Below are 20,864 nucleotides of genomic sequence, written 5' to 3'. Positions count from 1 at the left end.
GAGGTTATTGGATAGCCTTTAAACACAAGATGATATCGCACCCTGGTGGCCACAGGCTGCTGCAACAGAAAGTTGAGAGTGCCCCCCCTTTCAAAAATTACCATACACTGTAGTTAATGCAGTTTGTTACTACCATAAATCCCGCAGTAGACCTTAAATGGGCAAGAAGCCATATTGAATTTTACGCAAATTAAAGCAAGGCTGTGAGGGAGAGATTTACGGTCTTCATGCGCTGTATAAAAGGTACTAGATCACATCCAATTTTCAAAGCTCACACCTCTATCTTAAGTTTTTTGGAAAGGTGTTTTGTCAGTTGAATAAATCGAAATGTTTTTAACAAAAGTAGGCTACAATCCACTGAACACATTAGCCCTCACTAAAATAATTTTTTACATGAATGACCATCTATTTAGCCCCCACTGTCAAATAAATAAATAAATAAAATGAAATGACAAAGCTTCTGCCACTTTAAAGATCACAATTTATTTTACAATAGCTATAGTTACTACAGTAAAATAATAAATTGTGATCTCTTTAAAGTGTAAGAACCTTTCAGCAATTAAAATAACAGCATGCAAGTACATATTTTTTTTATTATAAATATTCAGTGTTTAAACATGTCTGCAGTGACAATCTGTCACAGAGTCCATGTTCCATTAGCATAGCATGCAAAATAAGAAAAGAATTATAATTTTTTTAACCTGGTGGTATTACAACAGTTTATAGAACATTAAATAGGGATTAGCATTCTGTTTGGCTGCCTTTCAAGTACAGAAATTAAATGAAAGAAAAATACAACCAACAGAATAATAAAGAATGATCATACAAATGTGTTTTACACAAGTAATTAATCATTAGCAAACCGAGTGAAAATTATTAAATATAATTTGTCATCTGTAAACCTGTGAAATACATTGCATCAAGAGGTCGGTCTAGGAGGAGTGAAAAGCAAATTAAGTAACCCATTTTCTCACAACAGGCAGTTCTACATCAGTCTCTCTGTAAACACATATCAATGATGTCTATGGTAAACCATTCGATGGTTTATCAGGAACACAAATAGTAATTAACTACAATATATGACTATATGTTATTAAAATGCATTTTTAAATGATAAAAGAAAAACAAAAATGAAAATTTGCATTGGGACCCAAAATATGCATACCATTTGCACAATACAGTACATTGTTTCTAAAAGGAGTAGCTAGGGAAAATAATGATAAGATCCAGCACAGAGGTCATATGGAGCCCATTTCTTAAATAGCAAGGTTCAACAAATACACAAAGAGAAGAGAGAAAAAAAGAAAAAGAAATAATAATAATAATAATAATAATTCACACTGCCTAAGAACAGTAAAGAAGAACCTATAAAGGTGTAAAACATAAATAATAACTGAGAGTATGACCTACACCCACAAATGACACTGCTTTATCATAAAATAAAAGCAAATTACCATTTATAAACAAAGCAATTTATGCCTAAGGAAAAAGTACAGTAGCTGACCAAATCTTCTGCAATGATGTCCCAATGTTTTTGATATCTGGATCCAACAGTAACCAGACCCAGATTCTGTGTCCATGTTTTTCTTAAATACCTGTATTTTTTTAAAAGAAATCAAATGCTCCATAAGTCATATTAAATGTCCTTTATTGGCTGGCCACTTGATGATCCACTATCTACAGCATATGTTTCAACTTAAAAAGTACTAAAATATAGAATAATCAAGTTCAAGGCACCTTATCTTTGGTAAAAACCCATGGCCACCTGCATCAGTTCAAAGTTTAGTAGTGTTTTAAAAGCAGGTAATTAGCAGATAGCAATGCATCTGCAGAACTGTCTCTTTGATCATACACAACACAAACGTGTTTGCAGGAAAGGCAGAGCAGAGAGGAGTGATAAAGTATGCAAGAGTTAGTAACGCTCCCATGCCTGCATGCTAACAGCTTGATGGCTTTGAAAGGAGGGAACTAGAGAGTACTTTGAGAGAGGAAACTGCATCCGACTCTTTGAGATCATCAGTAGGTACACGCTGCGAGTAGAGGTCACTGTTTGATTGAGGTTCTAGATTTGGATCCAGAGATGCGCTCTCTGGTTCTTTCTTAACTGTCACTGTGCTTACGCTGGTCTTGTCTTCCCCTTGATTCATGTGATAAATACAAGGTAGAGAGTCTGGGGAAGCACCAATACTGTAGGGATTTTCAAGGGGGACATCCAATTTGGGCACTAAAGAGAAACAAGTGGCTTCGGGAAGAGTCAAAGCCACATTGGTCCTGTCCTGAACTAAAGCTCTGGCCCTGCTAGGAGAGCTAAGATCAGCTGGCTCATCTTGGTTCAAAGGCACCAGAAAGGACATGCCATTCCACTTTAGAGATGCTTCGAGATCCTCAGTTTCCACCTTTGGTCTCTTGGTCATAGACTGGACATCCCGACCTTGCAGTTCTGTGAACTCCATGTCTCCAGAAGACCTCTTGGAAATGGCTCTCTTGCTCAGGTTCAGTGGAAGGGATTGATCTTGAGGTGCACTGCCGTTGGGTTGGGAGGTCTTGCCAAGATCCTGAGCCAGAACTTCGGAAAGTCTCTTGGTGAAGGTGTTCATGTGTGTCGAGCCAAGACGGGTGCGCATCAGTTGACGCAACTGTAGGCTACAGCCGATGTCAAGCGGAAGGATCCTAAGAGGGGGCAGGGGAGCTCTGGTCATGGCCAGTCCTCCGTTTTGGGACGAGGCATCCAAACTACACCCTGAACACTGGTGCTGGAGACTCTCAGGGGTCTCGGGTGTACTGACTTTGGGCTGATGGACCATAATTGTCTGGTGGGGCGTAGAAGAATCTTGAGGAGTTACCTCATGAGCACTCACTCCATTGAGGCCGAGACGGGCTCTAAAGAGGTCCAAAGGACACAGTCCTTTAGTGGGACTGAATCCTTCAAGGGAACCACCTGCCAGCAACTTGCAAGGAACCGACAGAAAAGAGGGCGCTTGAGGTTCTACAATCTCCGTCTTCACATCTCGTCCCAGTACGGGTTGGTGGAGCACCGTATTAGAGGGTACAAGGGCCAGACCTTGGCCATGAGGATGGTTGGTGAGCTTCAGTTCTTGAAAAATAGTCAATGGCTGCACGATTTCCTGATGGGGTCTTTCTGGTTGCTCTGAGGGAGGTTTGGGATGCAAGGGCGGTCTTCCAACTCTGCCTCTGGCCAGAACTTTAGCATTGCGTTTTCCAGGTGGTCTTCCTCTTTTCCGTACAACAACAACAACACCATCTGGCGGTGAGGCCTAAAAAAGTAGTAGGGCAAAGAAAGGTAATCTTAGTTATGCTCATTTTATTAGTCGGTCTGAAAACTAAGCTTACGAAGTACCAGGATGATACAGCAAGCGTTTTTGAGAATAAAGAAATCACTGGATTTACCAAAATGTGTGACCTCAAACCTTCTGGAGCTTTGTTTGAGGTTTTCTACAATAGTGTGGCATAATTTATATCAGACAAATGGCATGTATGAACAAAGCATGGTTCTTAAACCATAATCAGATCTAATATGGACTAAATATTATGTTTAACTCATCTTATTGAGAGATCTTGCATATACGGAACAAAAAAAGGTCAGCATTTCTCTTTTCTAGTGCTATAGAAAATAAAACCCGCACCTGGTTTGTAACTGCATTCTTTTTTGGGCTGTTTGACACCCCTCTGCCCCGTACAGTCTTTTTGATGGTAGTGGGTGAGAAAGATGTAGCTCTGGGCTTGCCAAGTTCTGGGTTTTCTCCCCTTACATACAGTTCATAAGGGAGCATCAGCCTAGAATTTGATTGAAAGTGGGCATTCAGTTAGATGAGAAAAGCCCTCTGAAGCAGCAGGAATTAATTGTTGCTGTAATCAGAGCTTCACGCTCACCTTTCATAATGCCTCCTTGTGCAGGTGGCAGCGCTGGTGCTGCCTGGGCTTCCACCCAACTCATTGTACACGGTCTTCCACAAACGGTGCGATGTCACCTGCAGGCGATGGGGAGGACAATGGTTCTGACTCACACTACTGAGCTCACCGCTAATGCTTTCATTCCATTATGATGGATTACAGCTTACTCAGCAGGGCCAAGTAATGAAACGACATGACAAACTTACCCTCTCATATCCCCCCAGTCTTTTTACAACTGAATACATGAGGAAAAGGTCAACTGTGGGCAAACAAGAAAACGGCTTGGTTAATTAATAAGTTAAGGTGGAAAAAAAAACTACAGAGAAATTATTCTAGTGAGTGACTGGTGCTTAATTTGTTTCACATGTAAAAGCAGTCATGCATACATACTCTTTTTGAAACCCAGGTTGGGAACTTTGCTTATAGGGGAACCCCTCCGCTCCATAAAGATAAATAGCTGATCCAGGAAGAGCTGCTCTTCTGGATGTGGGAGCCAGTTCCCATCCCAATGCATCTCCACACTGCCCATCACATTCTCCTACAGGAAAAAAAAGTTACAACACATTAGACGATCTTTTCAACAATAACAAATTAATAGCAACAGATCGAAACATTAAGGCATGTACATTCACATTGGAAAATTTTGAGAGCAAATAAAAGGTACATTGCCTATCAATAGTGTAGCGATGTATGAAATCACAGCTCGTGCAGAAGTCACTCAGACTGAGCAACTTCCTCCTGGTGAACGCGGAAAATCCGCATGTCCACCTGGATTTCCATTAAAATGTCTGGATTTTGCCCCCAACAAATTCAATCAAAAGTGGTAAATGTGACCGCACCAATCAAGTTTTGGATGTTAAAATCCGATTCAAAACTTTTAAAGATGAGCCATGAGCTTGAAGTTGCTAAGAAAAGGCAATTATTTTAAATCTACCCAGCAAGCAGAGCTGTTTTGAAGTTTTGCAGGCCAGCTAGCTAGCGGGATAGGGAATGTTAGCTAACATTGGCTAAACTCAGGGTTGCCAACTCTCACACATTTGGCGTGACACAAGCTTTCAGGCTCTGTCTCACGCTGCCCAAGTAAATCTCACGCCAAATTAAAAAAGTCAGTGTGCTGCACATACTGTTTGGCGTATGACATCAAGAGTCGTGAGAGCACTGCATGAAGTCGAACACATGTGTTGACAAGGTATGGGTTTTAATCAAACCAATGAAGACCTGCAACCTCTTGATTGGACCAGTCTGTACCAATCACGTTTTCCCCAAACCATGCCAGGGTCACTGTATATAAGCTGCTGACCCCCACCTGCACGACAATCACCGAAGATGTTTAGACTGCATTGAGAAATGTAGTATTTGTACACAAAGCATATTTACACGGTAACTAGGGATGCACCGATTTGACATTTTTTGCCGATACCGATAACCAATAATTCTTTATATTTGAAAGCTGATCAATTATATATTGGCCGATAAATCTAAATCCACATTAATATATAACTTTTGAGAGTGGATTACAAAGACAAAAGTCTCACCATTAAAAGCCATGTCATTACAGCTGACAGGGCTCCCTGTAATAATAATAATATTTTTACATTTATATAGTGCTTTTCTGGGTACTCAAAGCACCTTTACATAGAAGGGGAAATCTCCTCAACCATCACCAATGTACCTGGATGATGCGACGGCAGCCATATTGCACCAGAACGCCCACCACACACCAGCTTATTGGTGGAGAGGAGACAGTGATGAAGCCAATTGGTTTATGTGGAGATAATTAGGAGGCCATAATGAACAGAAGCCAATGGGCAAATTTGGGCAGTTTAACGTTTCATCCGATCTTTTTGACAGTATAGTGTCCCCATCACTATACTGGGGCGTTAGGACCAACACAGACCCCAGGGTGAGCAGCGCCCCCTACTGGCCTCACTAACACCTCTTCCAGCAGAAACCTAGTTTTCCCAGGAGGTCTACTCTGCTATGAAGTAATATGATGCCATAAAGAATCGCATACGCAGGGTAAGATTTGTGAAAGTGTACATAAGTCTGCAAGCGTAAATTAAATTTGCATGCGCAAGAAGATTTGTAAAGGTGTAAATCGCTTTTTAAGTGTAAGAAAAAAATATTTGCAGGCAATGCATGTTTGTTTAAAGCATTAGTTAAGAGATTTTTTCCTTGAGAAAAATGAACATGTAGCTACTGTACCTGATATTTATCCAATTGAATCGATATTGACTCAAGATCAGAATCGTATCGCAAGCTTATGAATTGAATTCGTGAAATTCGTTTTAAGCACTAAAACAAAAAAACAGTAGGCTACCAGTTATTGTACCATGTAAACATTGTAACATGTTGTAACTTAACTTAACGAAATTCTGTTTACTTGGCGAATGTTTTGACTATACACATTTAGATTTTTTGGGGCATAATTTTTTTTAATAATTTAATATTTTAATAATTAACATTCATTAATTTAATATTTTTATTTTTACAACAATACAAACCCCAATAATTCTCCAATTCTATATTAATAATAATAATTATTATTATTTAATAAATATATGTATATATTTAAAAATAATAAATAAATAATAATAAATAAATAATAATAAAACAATAATTCTCGCTCCAAACTAAACTCAAGTTGCCAACCCTGGCTAACTAGCAACTCACCTTACAATATTTAATATTGGATATTGTAGTTAGAAGTATGGAAAACCGCAGTGTTCTCAAATAAAGTATATTTAATACAGTATTATCAGCCTTGTATATTTTTTATTTTCAATTGTTGTAATGTTGATTAATCTATGATCAGGATTGTTTATTAAATGGCTTTTAACTCTTTCATAGAATATAATATACATTTTTACCCAAGTTCAGTTTTTTTTTAAACCTAAAATTATGATAAAATTGGCAAACAGTGTCACAAATGGTGTGAAAGGAAGTCAAGATCTCAAAGTTAAAACAAAACAGGAAGCACTCAGCGACATCACAGTATTCTTCACTATTTGTTCAACATCTTAAAACATCCTGTTTGGTCATCAGATCTGTATTCATAAACAAGTCTATAGAACAAATCGAGTAGCAAACTCCACAGCATACCTTCATTCTTTCCATCCATGACTCTGATAAATTGTTATTGTTTAGCTGATCGGATCCTTGGCCATCCCTGCCCTTTCTTTTACGAGGTCTCCCCTTCAGACTGAGAGAAGAGCATCCTGGGACAGAAACATATATCATCTTTAGTCAACAGTACTTCACTTTTTTAGCTTTTTGTCATAACATGCAAAATAATTTTACAAAACAAAGTGAACAGTCCCATTTGATTCTTTCCTGTAGTGTGTAGTGCCATTAGTACAATGAAATACAACTAATAAAACAGCCATTTGTTTGAGTTAAAATACTGTAAGAGAATACAAACTACATATTAGGGTTTTCTACATGAATACCACAAGTGAAAATCCATTTCTCTCAATGTTAATAAAGTACAAACTAATACAATATTTAACGCACTCCTTTCTAGTTAAATATTAATGTGAATGAATTACATTTTAAAAAAAGAGCAGGTAGCCTTTAAGTATTTCTCAGTTCAGTAAATATTGTATTTGTAGGGTTGTCACAATACCAATACTAGTCAAATTTCAAGTTTTTTTTGCACCAATTTTAATACTAGAGCAAAAACCATTGTGACTTTGTTTAAATATTTTTTGAAGAACTTTTTGAAAATTAAAAATATTAAATATCTTTAATACATGAAATTGGTTAATTTTGAATGCTAAGTAAATAATACATTGAAACTAGAGATGCACCGATACTAACTTTATCTGCCGATACCGATTTAGATTTTATCTGCCAATACCGATAGTTTGATTTAAAAAAAAAAAAAAAAAAGCTCTCGCAACTAATGCTGTAAACTATACAGGGAACCCTCTCATAACGGTAGATTACTGTAATATTAGAAGTTCAAATATTATATTCAACTGAAATGCATTTCCAGATATAACAATTACACTAAAATAAAAACTGAAATGCTTGTATACAGCTCTGTTGCAAGGTAGTTTTCATAAACATGCGTCTCATGACTAATTTATTCAAACACATGTATAATTAACAGTAAATAAGCTCCAGCTCACTTACACATAAGGTAGTTTTCATAAACATGTCTTCATGACTAATTTATTAAAACATACAGTAAATAAGCGCCTCTCTAGTGTTTTTTTATAGCTTACTAATGAACTGTGAACATTAGCCAACTTTCCTGAGGTTAACGGAACATTAAGTGGCATTGTTCACAAGCTGTTTTATTTACTTCTTTCCAAGGTTGAAACACAAGAGCGATTACTAGAGTGGTAAGTTGCACTTTATCGTTCAACATGCCTTTTGATGTTCATGGTCTTTTCATTTGTTCCATTTCGCTCTATATATATATATATTATAGAGGAAGACATGACGTGCATCAACTACGCAACAGGGATCTGTAACTTCACAACAGGGATCTGAAACTTCACATTTAAGAGCATCGAAACGCCAATAATTTTTTTATTTCATGATAAAAAGGACATCATATTAAAGCTGAGACTTTTCTAATCAGAAATAAAGCACAAAGCGATTAAAAAACAGTGGACCTGGCAACCCTGGCTTGAACTACGGGTGATTCATAGGGTCAGACAGAGCCTGATTTAACGTTGCGTTCTTTTAAACTGTTAATGCGTTAACTTTCTTTAACAGCTCTAAATTTGGCCAATGGATAAAATAGTTTATTTATCGGCCGATACCGATTATTGGCTGATTCATTGGTGCATGCCTTATTAAAACATTAGTATGTAGCCTTCAAGTATTGTTCAGTTAAATAAACATTGCACCAAAAAAATGTTTTATTTAAAAGTTAGTAATACATTTAAAAATTAAGACACTTTCCAGGTAACAGAACAAGTAGCAGGTCTACTGGACTGACACTAAAACTTATGCACCGATCTATTTTGACATGCCAGATTGTTTTTTTGTACAATCTGTTGTCAAAAATCCCAATTTCAAATTCAGTCCCGCATTTTATTATGCTTTGCAGTGTGTACTTAGCAGCATGAAAAATTATGAATGGGTTATGTACAGAAAGCGAACAAAGAGCTCTTCCTTTATAATCAGTGAAACTGATATCTCTTCAGTTCAGCCACAGCGCAAGCTCACGGACTGCAGTCTATATTGCACAATTAATCTGTTATTTACAGCATCTTTATACTTTGGTGGTTGGAGGACACACTGTGCAAACTCTGGCGTATTGAGCCATACTAACTAACTTATTCTGTCTAAGCCCATTACGTTCATGCACTCAACAAATGTGTCTGTGATTGGCTAAAAAGTTCAATACTGCAAAAGCACATTGTAAATAGACTTACTCCGGTCTTACCAGAGCGCTTACACAAATATGCATGGAAGCGTTTGAAAGCGGCCCCCTATCGGGGGTAACGGATTGACTCGGTGCTTGGTTCTGCTGGTACTGCAGAAAGGCTGGTGCCGTTATGCTTTTAAAGTTTAAGTAACGACTTAGTACTGAAGTACCGGTACTTTTGACAACCCAAAAACTCACAAATCAGCCTTTTACCTAGGATGTACACTGTGTTTTACCATCCAATTGATCTAATTGATCTGGTTGTCTTTAATTGAGTTAACTGTCTACATGTTTGACAACTGAATTAGCCTGCCACATCACAGCAACGTTTATGGATAATAGGGCTGGGTATTGACACAAAATGTTATGATTCGATTAAGACTCACAAGCTTGAGATTCGATTTCATTTCATTCGATCTCGATTAATCGGGGCACGGTTAAAAATGGGTCCGTGACAGACTCTGTTCTGTTTATCTTTACAGACACGCATTTTCGGAGGCCAAAATTTCGGTGCATCCCTAATTCTTGGGGTTCATTCAAATGAGAGTTGAATAAAATCGAGAAATCAATATTTTTAACCTAGCCCTGTCACAATCCAGCAAGAGTGTATTACTCACCGAGCTGTGTCAGTATACTAGCATTGCTGTCTAGAGTAGGGTGGTTGAAGGTATCCCGACAGTAGAGGACTCGTGTGTTTTGGAGGGCCACTTTTATTCCCCCCAGAGCCAGCAGATGGGGGTCCTGCAGACCAGGGCAGCTAGCCTGATCCGGGACGCGGCTTTGAAGGGAACGGAAGCGGCAGTACTGGGGGTAACTGAGGACCTTCACCTTCTGCTGTACTTCTAGAGACTCGTCTGAAAGAGAACACAAAACACAAGAGTCAGTCCATACATTAGCCTATGTTCAAATAATGATCAGTACCAGTGTCAACACCCTCACAACAGCTTTAATGCTCACGTGCAAAAAAAACCCCAAAAACGATATATTTAAATAGAAAATATACTCATTCAGTATTAGCTACAATCCCTGGGCCCGACATTATTATCACACTCCAGGGTTCTGTTTGCAAAATATTATGAATAAGGCAATTTTACATTTTTGTAAGATGAATCACAATAATCTGAATGATTCCCTTTCGGGTCCCCCCTGAAATTAAAAGTAGTTCTCTGTTTTTATTTTAAAAATAGTAAACTTTTAAAATGTCATTTCTATTCTATCACAATCTCACAAAATGCTGCCTACAAGTTCCTATTCACACATTTCACTCTTACTTATACTTAACTATAATGTGACGTGCGTTGAGTTGCCTTTAGGCTGAAAAACAGACACAATGGACAATTTCACAAGCCTTCCTCTTTATTCACTTCCTGACAAAAGCCTAACTCAAACAACACAAGTTTCATAAGAAAATAAGACAAGATGTACTTAGCGATTTTGCAGTTATTAACCAAAACTAAAACTATTCAAAATTGTTGGTTAATTGAAATAAAGCTGAGATAAAACAAAAATTTGGATGAAAAACTTAAAAAGGAAAAAAACTAAAACAAATGAAAACTCCCATGATTTTCATTCTTCAACTTAAGCTAAATAAAACTGAAATAAAGAATTAAGGGTGAATATAAATATAAAAATAATAATAATAATAATAAATGACAAAAGCACACAATTAATAAAATAATTCAAAGCTAATTCAATCAAAATATTATATATATATATATATATATATATATATATATATATATATATATATATAAAGAAACTCAATATAACAGAAAACGATAAAAAATTTACGTGTCAATAATTCTTCATCAAGAGTAAACAAAATACATAAAATGAAACATTTCTGTCAACATTCATGTCTATCTGCCGCTCAACAAATAAGGTAAGACACCTGGGCCTGTTGAATATTAATTACAAGACAACACAATTAATATTCATGAGCCAAGCTGATAAAGGACCCACTTTATATTAAGTGTCTTTAACTACTATGTAATAACATTTAAATTAATACAGGGTTCCCACACCTTGGTTAACTTCAAATTCAAGAACCTTTCAAGGACTTTCCAGGTACAATACCCTTAAATTCAAGGACTTAATATGAGGACACATTTGTTGTGTTCAACAACTAACGTTGAGGTACCATCGTAGTAGTTTTGTGTGCGCGTGAACGTCATGGCAACGTACAACACAAAGTACCTCACGTGGGAAACACTTAACGTAATGCGTAAATGCGCGTAACTAAAGTAAATCAAGCAAGCTAGTGTGCATAGGCAAGAAGTGTTGGCGAAATAACACTTTCATCCGACCGGAGGGAATAATATGGATTTTTTTTCTAGAAAACTTCTTGAACAAAATAAATTCAAGCACATTCAAGGACATGTATCTATGCATATTTATTTCCCAAAACTTTCCAGGGCCTTGAATTTTTTTTTTCCAGATTCACAAACTTTCAAGGATTTCAAGGACCCATGGGAACCCTGTTAATAATTTGATGCAGTGCACTTAGTGTACATGCATGTTTTTACATTGCACTTATATTTTAAAAACACCTGCATGTATTTACATCTAGAATTACACTGTTGACCCCTTAACCCACCATTAAACCTAGCCATACCACCAAACCTGTCCTAACCTTACCCATATCCCACCTCAATATCAGCAAGTGTTTTGCAATACAACATTAACACAATGAGTACATTGTATCGAACTTTCTTTTTTAAAGAAACAAAAATGCAGTTAAGGATTTTTCATTACTCACCGTCACTCTCCGTTTTTCCTTCCTGTGGAGAACTAGCATCTTGTGAGCCATCAGACCCTATCAGAGGCTCGTGAACGTTTGGACTGCTGTGCTTCCACTGTGGCGGTTCCTGACAAGTCCACTTCACCAGATCCTCCACTCTGACTACAATCTTTTTTGATACAGCGAGGACTTCATCCTGTGCAAAGAAATGCAAAGTAAACGTCTACAGGACGAAACGACGCATCTCATACCTTCACATGAGCTTACAGGCAGGATCTGGTTTGGCTTAATGGCCTGAAGTATGTTAACACCTTTAGTGAATGCTAGAGAAGCCTCTCCCTTTTTCCTATGCTAGTTAACAAGAGACGCATAACCTCAGGCAAAAACAACCAACCAACTGCTTTAAAAGAAAAAGAGGCGTAAAAGCCCAGTTGACATTTAGATGCTTATCTATGCGACATTCTATTGTATACAATGAAAACCCTGAAAAGCTTTAGTATTTCTCCTTACTCATTTATTTTGCTACAAAATGGCCTTTTGTTCTAAACACATTATGAAGAAGTAAAACATTACAAGGGACATTGTTTAAAATGCTGTCTAGTTTAGCCATGACTGCTTCTTACAGCAAATGAATGAGTATCTTTCAACTTCAGATGAAAGAATCTGAGAGGAGTCTTGAAAGCTGTGGTCCGCATATGACTGGATTCTCCTAAATAAACTAAAAAAGAACTAGTTTATGTTCATTACTAATTCAAAAACTCTTCTTCATTCTATGTTTAGAGTAATAAGAGCCCCTTCAATCATTCTGTTACTAAAAATATTGCTAGTTAATCATTTAACAGCAGTTTTTCAGTTGTATACCACAGAAAGAGGGATTTGATTTACATTCTCTTTTGTATGTCATTCTCAGGCCACATTCAAGAGAAAACACTTAAAGTTACATAAAGCTGTGATGTGTGGATGCACGTTCCTAATAAGTATTATCACATAATTTCTATACATCTATTAATGTTTTAAATAATTAAGGCACCAATAATAATTTTTACAGAACCTTTTCTTAAAGTCTTGTAGAGTACATGTGTTTATTGTCCATCACTGGATTGTAAACTACTTGGCAAAAAAAAAAAAAAAGCCTTTGGTAACAGTTCTTATGATATTTTATAAATCATTCTAATATGCAGATTCGGTGCTCAGTCATAATTATTGGTGCACAATTATTAAAGGTTCTTATTATCAAAGTTGAAAATAATAAAACAAAGCTGAAAATAACAAAAATTCACATATTTTTGTTATTATTTTCTTTCTTTTTTTACTTCAGTAAGGACTTACCCTAAAAATTCTATCAAATAAATAACATAAAATTCCATCATTAATTCTTGTATTGAGTATTTAAAGGAAGAAGGTTACATTAGAAACATATTTTAATTTTAAACGTTAAATATTGATGTTTGTTTATTCAATTTAACGGCATGTATCATCGAGGCTATTTACATGGCAAACACAAGGTCAATATCATAATCCATAAAAATGTTATTATTATATAAAACATTTCAATTTGACATAAGATAGAAAATCTGAAATACATTCAGGTGATACATTCTGAAATATTCCATGTAAACATGTTTCTGAATAAAAGCGTTTTCTAGCAATGTTATGTACAAAATGTACAGTATATGAATATAAGAATATATTTGACAGTCAAATAACTTGACACGAGAGACATAAAGGAACTTTGCCTCTCAATAAATAAATAAAAACACTTATAAGTCTTGAGTGACCCAGTAAGCACCTAGTGAAGACGACTTGGTCATGTCTTGATTTGAAGTTATGGAATAAATATGAAGTGTGTAAACAATGTATTTACTGCTACTCTATTTCTTGAATCCTCAACAAATCTTGAGACTGACCGAAATCCACATAGAGTTTGAATGTGATCACAGAGTTCTCAATGCAGCCTATCATGCACACAATAATCTGTTTCTCTTTGCATTTGGTCAGTACATTCCAGCACATTATTAAAAAAATATTCTGATTTCATTTTCATTGCTACTTACTCCAAAAAGTAAAAACTGTACTTGAAAAGAAAACAAGATTACTTTGAATAGAATCATTGTAAAGTTGTGATGAAGAGCTGAGCAAGTCTTGCATATGTATTTCCTGGTCTGAGTGTGACTTCCTGCTTAAAGTGGAATGAATTGATAAATAAAAAAATAAAAAAAAAAAAAAAAAAAAAATAAAAAAATATATATATATATATATATATATATATATGTGTGTGTGAAAGGAGATTGTATGTGTGTGTGAGCAGAAATGTATGTATGTGAAAGGAGAATGTATGTGTGTGACAGTAGAAATGTATGTATGTGAAAGGAGAATGTATGTGTGTGTGAGAGTAGAAATGTATGTATGTGAAAGGAGAATGTATGTGTGTGTGACAGTAGAAATGTATGTATGTGAAAGGAGAATGTATGTGTGTGTGAGAGTAGAAATGTATGTATGTGAAAGGAGAATGTATGAATTTAATTTTTTTTATTCATATATATATATATATATATATATATATATATATATATATATATATATATATATATATATATATATATATATATGTATATATATGTAAACACAAACTTTTATTTTGGATGCGATGAATCATTTCACAGCACTAAATGCATTACAACCAACACTGATACTACATGCATGTTTGTGTGTGTGCATGTATAAAAGCTGGAATCGACGTAATCGATTACGTCGATTGCGTAAATTAGTCGTTGCGCGGTTCACATCCGGTAACGTAAAACTGTTTACAACACACAACTGCAAAATCTGTTAAATTACTATGCATGTACAAAACGTTGTGGATATCCACATTCAAACTGATAATACGTAGTAATTAATGTGGCGCTCACGCACACTTCCCCCTTAACCACAGGTTATTTCTGTATCACCCTCTTCGCTCTCACCTCTCCATGCTCCACCGCTCTGCCCTTCGGAGTGTCCTCAGGTAAGAAGTAGAGTCTAGAACTGGCCAGCAGGCGGCGCTGCGTCTGATCTTCCCACAGCAATGTGACCTCCGCTATACACACCGGCTCCTGAGGGCCACAGCGCATGAAGTAGAACTCCCCGAGCTCCCAGACCCGAGTCGCACCCCCGGATTCCTGCTTGCAACCCACTGACTTATAAAAGGCAAAGGAGCCTCGAAGGCAGCTAGGAGCACCTAACCACTGATCAAGACAAGAGCGAACAAAAGAAAACAGGTTAGAGAATGAACATACGACTGAATGCACATATGAGAAAAGAAAGAAAACAATCCTGTGCAGCTGTGAGAAAACATCTTAAATACCTTCAGTATTAAAGGGATAGTTCAGCCAAAAATGAAAATTGTGCCATTTTCTATTCAAATTTCTGCTGAACACACAAGAAGATATTTTGCAGAATATGGGTAACCGAACTGTTTATGGACCCCATTGACTTCCATAGTATGGAAGAAAAAAAAAGCTATGGAAGTCAAAATATCTTCTTTTGTGTTCTGAAGAAAGAAACTCGTACAGGTTTGGAATGACTTGAGGCTGAGTAAATAATGACCGAATTTTTTTGGGGGGGTGAACCGTCTCTTTAATGAGTCAGAGCACAAAATTATAAGTTAGCCTACACACGATCACAAGCAGTCTGTGGTTAAAAAACAACTCATCAATTCATTCATTTCAGTTGGAATTTGCTCCTGCGCAGATATTTTAAGCAAATAGAAGTGTTGTCGTTGCACAAACACTTCATAACAGTCAGAGCTCTGGTAGGAAACGTATGCATACGGAGCTCAAAAACACACATGCAAACACCCTTCACATGACTCACATGACAGCGTCGCTGTCTTCTCAAATCAGCTGAGCGCTAAGACAAAAATATTCGACGTCTCGACTTCTAGCAGGATATTTTTTTTTTGCTAAACATAAGAGACAAAAACATCCTATAGAGTGGGGCAAATTACACATGAACTAATTCACGTAACCCACTCAGAATCGTTTGGTAAAGTTTCCATGGTTGAAAACACATTCCAATGTATTAATCTACTTAGGAATGGCCTGATAGCAATGGAAAAACACAAAGATTTTTCTATTATTTGAGTTGCAGAAAGTAAAACATAAAAATCCCACAGAGATGATGCCACAGAGTTTTTTTTGGCTATCAAATATAAAAATGGACAATAAATGTGAATGCTACACTAATTATTTTATGGTTTTTTTTTGTGATATTCAAAGAAATATATATGAAAAATGTTATTGTTGTTGTATTAGCATTGTAAAAGAGTTTTAAAAATAAATAATAAAAACTAATAAAATTGTAAAAGTTCTAATGCAAAAAAGCTAATGGGAATTCATTTATCTGAAACACTTATTTGTGTGTGTATATATATATATATATATATATATATATATATATATATATAAAGATTGGTTAATTTTATCTTCAACATAATGAAGATAATTCAGTTGATAACATATTTTTGGTGAATGTAGAATAGTGTTTAACTATATTCATTTAAATTATATTTATAACATTAAAATTTTTAATACTATTGTTATTGTAATATTTTATTTAAAAAGTTATTGTATTAGCATACTAAAAGAGACTTACAAATAAATAAAACAAAATAGTTAAAGGTATAAGTAATGCAAAAGGCTAAAGAGAATTCATTTATCTGAAACAAAATGAATTCATTTGATGATAGATATTTTGATATTAGATCAAATGGACAATAAATGTGGAGGCTATACTGAATATCACAAAAACTAATTATTTAAAGAACTATGTATATACATATTAAGATTGATTCATTTATCTTTAACACACTGAAGATCATTTAGTTGATAACATGTTTTTGGTTAAAAGCATGAATGTATAATAGTGTTTAAATGTATTAGTATGTTATTTTAATGACATTTCAAATGTTTTAATACTAGTATCAATATTTTTGTTGTTTTAATAACTTACTGAAATGTTATTGTTGTTGTATTATTAGAAAAGAGTTATAAACAAATAATAAAAACAAATAAAATAAAATAGTAAAAGTTATAATGCAAATATTTTACAAGGGTGTATGGTGTATGTATGGATGAAAGCCTATATTTTTAACTATGATAAAATACACAATTTGAAGTTAATATCTTAACTTAAACTATAAAAGTTATTAATGTCAGCACTACAAACTATTTTCAAACATAGTCTACACCACAATGACAAATCATAAAGTAATAAGCTCTTTAACTATAGGCGATCTTTCTGTTTTCATTGTCATGATTGATATTGACATTAAAATATGAGTGAAAAATGATAAATAATGCAATATGCACATGGAAATTATTTAATTTATCCTTATGCATTTTGTAAATGGACAATTCACACATGCATAGCATTGTTTGTCATCTGTTTTCCACAGTAATATTACATTGCCTCTTGAACGTGGCCTGTGCATGACATTACTCAGTACTTTAACTCAACATGTCAATCACAGGACCCGTTCACGAGGGTCAATCACCCCCGCCCCACCCCCACTGGTAACCCACATTTTCACCGAAAAACCAACCAATCAGAAGCCACAACACTCGGCGTCCACATGTCGAGCGCCTACTGGTAAAAAAAGAGAACTAGTCTTACAGTTAAACCACAATACACGTCTGTGACTGTCAACTTTTCACTTTATATACTCCAACGAGCATTTAAGTGAGTGTTTCATCCCAATCCAAGAAAATATTACATGGAGAGCTTGAGAAAGACTTTGAAAGAATAACCAAAATGACCTTGGAGTTTTTACTGAGCCCAATTTTTTTTACATTTATTAGCATGCATAATGAAAAATTACTCGTATCAGAGTTGCTGATCATGAGGATGAAAATTGATTATATTTTATAAACAATCATTTTTAAAAAATAAACAAAATAAAAAAAAACAGCGATAAACAACATCCTCAATCCGGGTGCTCTCTGAAGCTAATAATACTGGTATTCACTCAATATGTGAAACAACATATTTCAGCCAACTTCCTACTGCCACATACATAAAAGTCTCATATATCATGACAAAAATGTAGGCTACTGCTGTAGCCTAGCATTTCTAGCCAACACGAATAATCTCTTAATATTAAAAGCATTGGAAAAAAATAAACGATGTTATTGTATACAACAATAAAATATACAACATTTAAATATACAACATTTAAAAAAAATAATAACATCACGGCTCGTGTAACGATCAAATAACTTAAGTTTGACGAAAAAACTTCGTAATCTCAAATAAAATCAGCAGCTCCACCAAGTTTACCTCTTCCTAGAAGTTTCATTTTAAAATCAGGCTTAATATTCGCGGGATTTCATCGAAAAAATGTGTCGACAGATCGTGAATATTAACAATGCAGCTTTCCCTTTAAAATCGTGGGCTCGATTCGTATCGTTTTTAATAAAGAAATTAAAACAAAATCTGCTTGGCAAACGTGAAATGTGGGGGTGGGGGGCAAAAGAGGGAGAATCTAGGTAGTCAACACGACACACAAAGAAATTAATCATTAACGAAAAAAATCGAAATATCAAACGCACGCGCTCTTGATATAACAATAAATCGTCACACAAAAAACACACAGCGTCGAGGAAATTTCAAATACATTTCGAAACAAATAAAAGTTTCTCGGCGAAATATGAGGCAATATTTTCAAGTCTTCGTTGGCTTATTGGATAGGAATCAATTCAGCATTTTAGCGAACTTCAAATATTACGACGTGTCGCGGGAACAGCGGGTAAAAAAAATATAGGATTTTAATTTTTAAAAACAAAGCGAATTTCGAGCTCGCGCGCCGAGCGCCTTGAGCTGCAACAAAGTAACAGTTTAAAGTTGTAATTCAGTTTACCTGTATCGTACTCTGCTCCATTGCAACTCAACATTCCCTTATCCCTCTCGATGCCCCCTATCAAGTTACACAGCCGGGTACTAACAGCACCGGCACACACATAAACGTAGCTGAAGAAAAGCTTGTGCCTTTTTGTGAAAATAGGGCAGGATCTAGGTGTGGCTTAACTCCATTTGCCAAAAGAACTTTAATATATGTTATGCATTGTACACAAAATTGCCTGTGGAAACATGCTCGCGGTTTAATTTAACCCAGTGACTAACAGTGATCACGAAATACAACACAATTTCAACATGGAGCCTTGAAATCAGCATTTCGAGACAAAATCCATATGTAGCCTACACTACAGAGCATGCGTGCTGTTCTTCAATAAAATAGCCCATTTTGAATGCATAAAATAAGCAGCGAACCCTCTAAAGATTTGCATTACTAGTCCGACGTGACATATTTAATATTTTGTGTTATTATTTTTTTAAATTAAATGTTTAAAAATATAATGTCTGGTCTATAATATATGTATGAAATTTCCCTCAAAAAATGTACATTTTCCGATTGTAAACACTGGTCTTGGTGGTCAGTACAGTCGTTTGCTGAAACTATTAGATGAGACTTATTAAATGTATAGGCTAAAAGATATTAAAATATTTATATAATAAACAATGCAAAATAGTTATATTTTGTTCTCCAGCAGGGGGAGTGTCCACGTGATCCACGAGACAATGGCTGTGACATTTCATTTTTCCTGCTCTTGCTGACACCAGAAAACTGAAAACATAAGACAAAATATCCTCATAATAGTCTTTTTTATTAATATTATTACAAGTTATTTAACAATTTGATATCAGTTACTGGCCAGCTCTCATTTCTTAAGCGGAGGGCAACAAATACAAACTTTACAATACTGATAAATGTTATTGAGGATTTGATTATTTCCGCGTGGTCTTGTGGCAGAACAAATGTTGCTGTCCCGCATCAGTCCTGAGAGGATATGTGGAAGCAGGAGGTCACACCACACCACCATTATAAACAGCCTCTTGCATTTGTGTTTTTATTCTTTCAGGTCATTGTAGAATGTCTGGGTATCTGAAGCAACTCAATGTAGTTTTCCACCTAATCAAGTTTAAAAGATTTTAAAATATAGTCTGGAGACATGGATCTTCTGAATTCTGAATGGTCATCCTTTGGTGAATAAATGAATGAATGAATAAGAAGATAGAAAAGGCAGTAAGTAATATTGTGATTATATAGGATCATAACTGCATAAATGTAATGAATTATTTGTTATTATAATGAACTGATAAAAAGATTTCTTGACGAGAAAAAAAAAGAAGTGTAGTTTTCATGTTTTCAATTTTGTAACCTGAAACCTGAAAATGAGGAAAGTATGAAGGTTAAAATGGATTTTTAAGGAAAAAGCAACAGTAGTATCATTATATCATTAATAATATCATCATCCTTCTCATTTCATCGACAAGCTTTATATTTTCTAACTCTAAACATATATTAGCGATTTGACAGCACTAATATTTGTGTAACACACACATGTTATACAAACTTTTATGTTATATATATATATATATATATATATATATATATATATATATATATATATATATATATATATATATATATATATACATATATATATACTGTGTGCATAACAAAAGTAGCAATAAATGTAATGTAGGGCCTATATAATGAATAATTGTATATTGGATTCAAATAATAGTTTTGGAGAAATTATATGCTTTATAAATATACAGTATAATAGCATTTTGAAGTAATTATGAATTGTGCCATTAAGCCACCCACAGTCAAGGTCAATTGTTTCTTGTTTCACATATGGCTCTGAATATATAATGCTCAAAACACAAAGTCATGATTTGATCTGCTTACTTCAACAACATTAAAAATTCGGTTCTTTTAGTGGA

General features: G+C 35.1%; 1 protein-coding gene and 1 long non-coding RNA gene across 2 annotated transcripts; one reads left to right on the top strand and one right to left on the bottom strand.

The window, feature by feature from the left end:
• Positions 1–573: 573 nt before the first annotated feature.
• LOC309477386 (uncharacterized protein) lies at positions 574–19,087 on the bottom strand. Its single transcript, XM_082140645.1, has 10 exons — positions 18,934–19,087; positions 15,002–15,262; positions 12,057–12,234; positions 9,916–10,152; positions 7,015–7,130; positions 4,303–4,450; positions 4,119–4,171; positions 3,892–3,989; positions 3,645–3,795; positions 574–3,275 (listed from the first exon to the last, which is right to left on the bottom strand). The coding sequence occupies exons 1-10, from the start codon at positions 18,952–18,954 to the stop codon at positions 1,938–1,940; spliced, it is 2,601 nt and encodes an 866-aa protein (XP_081996771.1). The 5' UTR covers positions 18,955–19,087; the 3' UTR covers positions 574–1,937.
• Positions 12,241–13,693, top strand: LOC309477387. Its single transcript, XR_014198620.1, has 2 exons — positions 12,241–13,105; positions 13,171–13,693. It is a non-coding gene; the product is annotated as an uncharacterized lncRNA (long non-coding RNA).
• Positions 19,088–20,864: the final 1,777 nt, after the last annotated feature.

The sequence above is a fragment of the Leuciscus leuciscus genome (genome assembly GCF_965113295.1).
Source record: "Leuciscus leuciscus genome assembly, chromosome: 16".
Lineage (NCBI taxonomy): Eukaryota > Metazoa > Chordata > Actinopteri > Cypriniformes > Leuciscidae > Leuciscus > Leuciscus leuciscus.
This window is presented reverse-complemented; position numbering and strand designations above follow the sequence as displayed.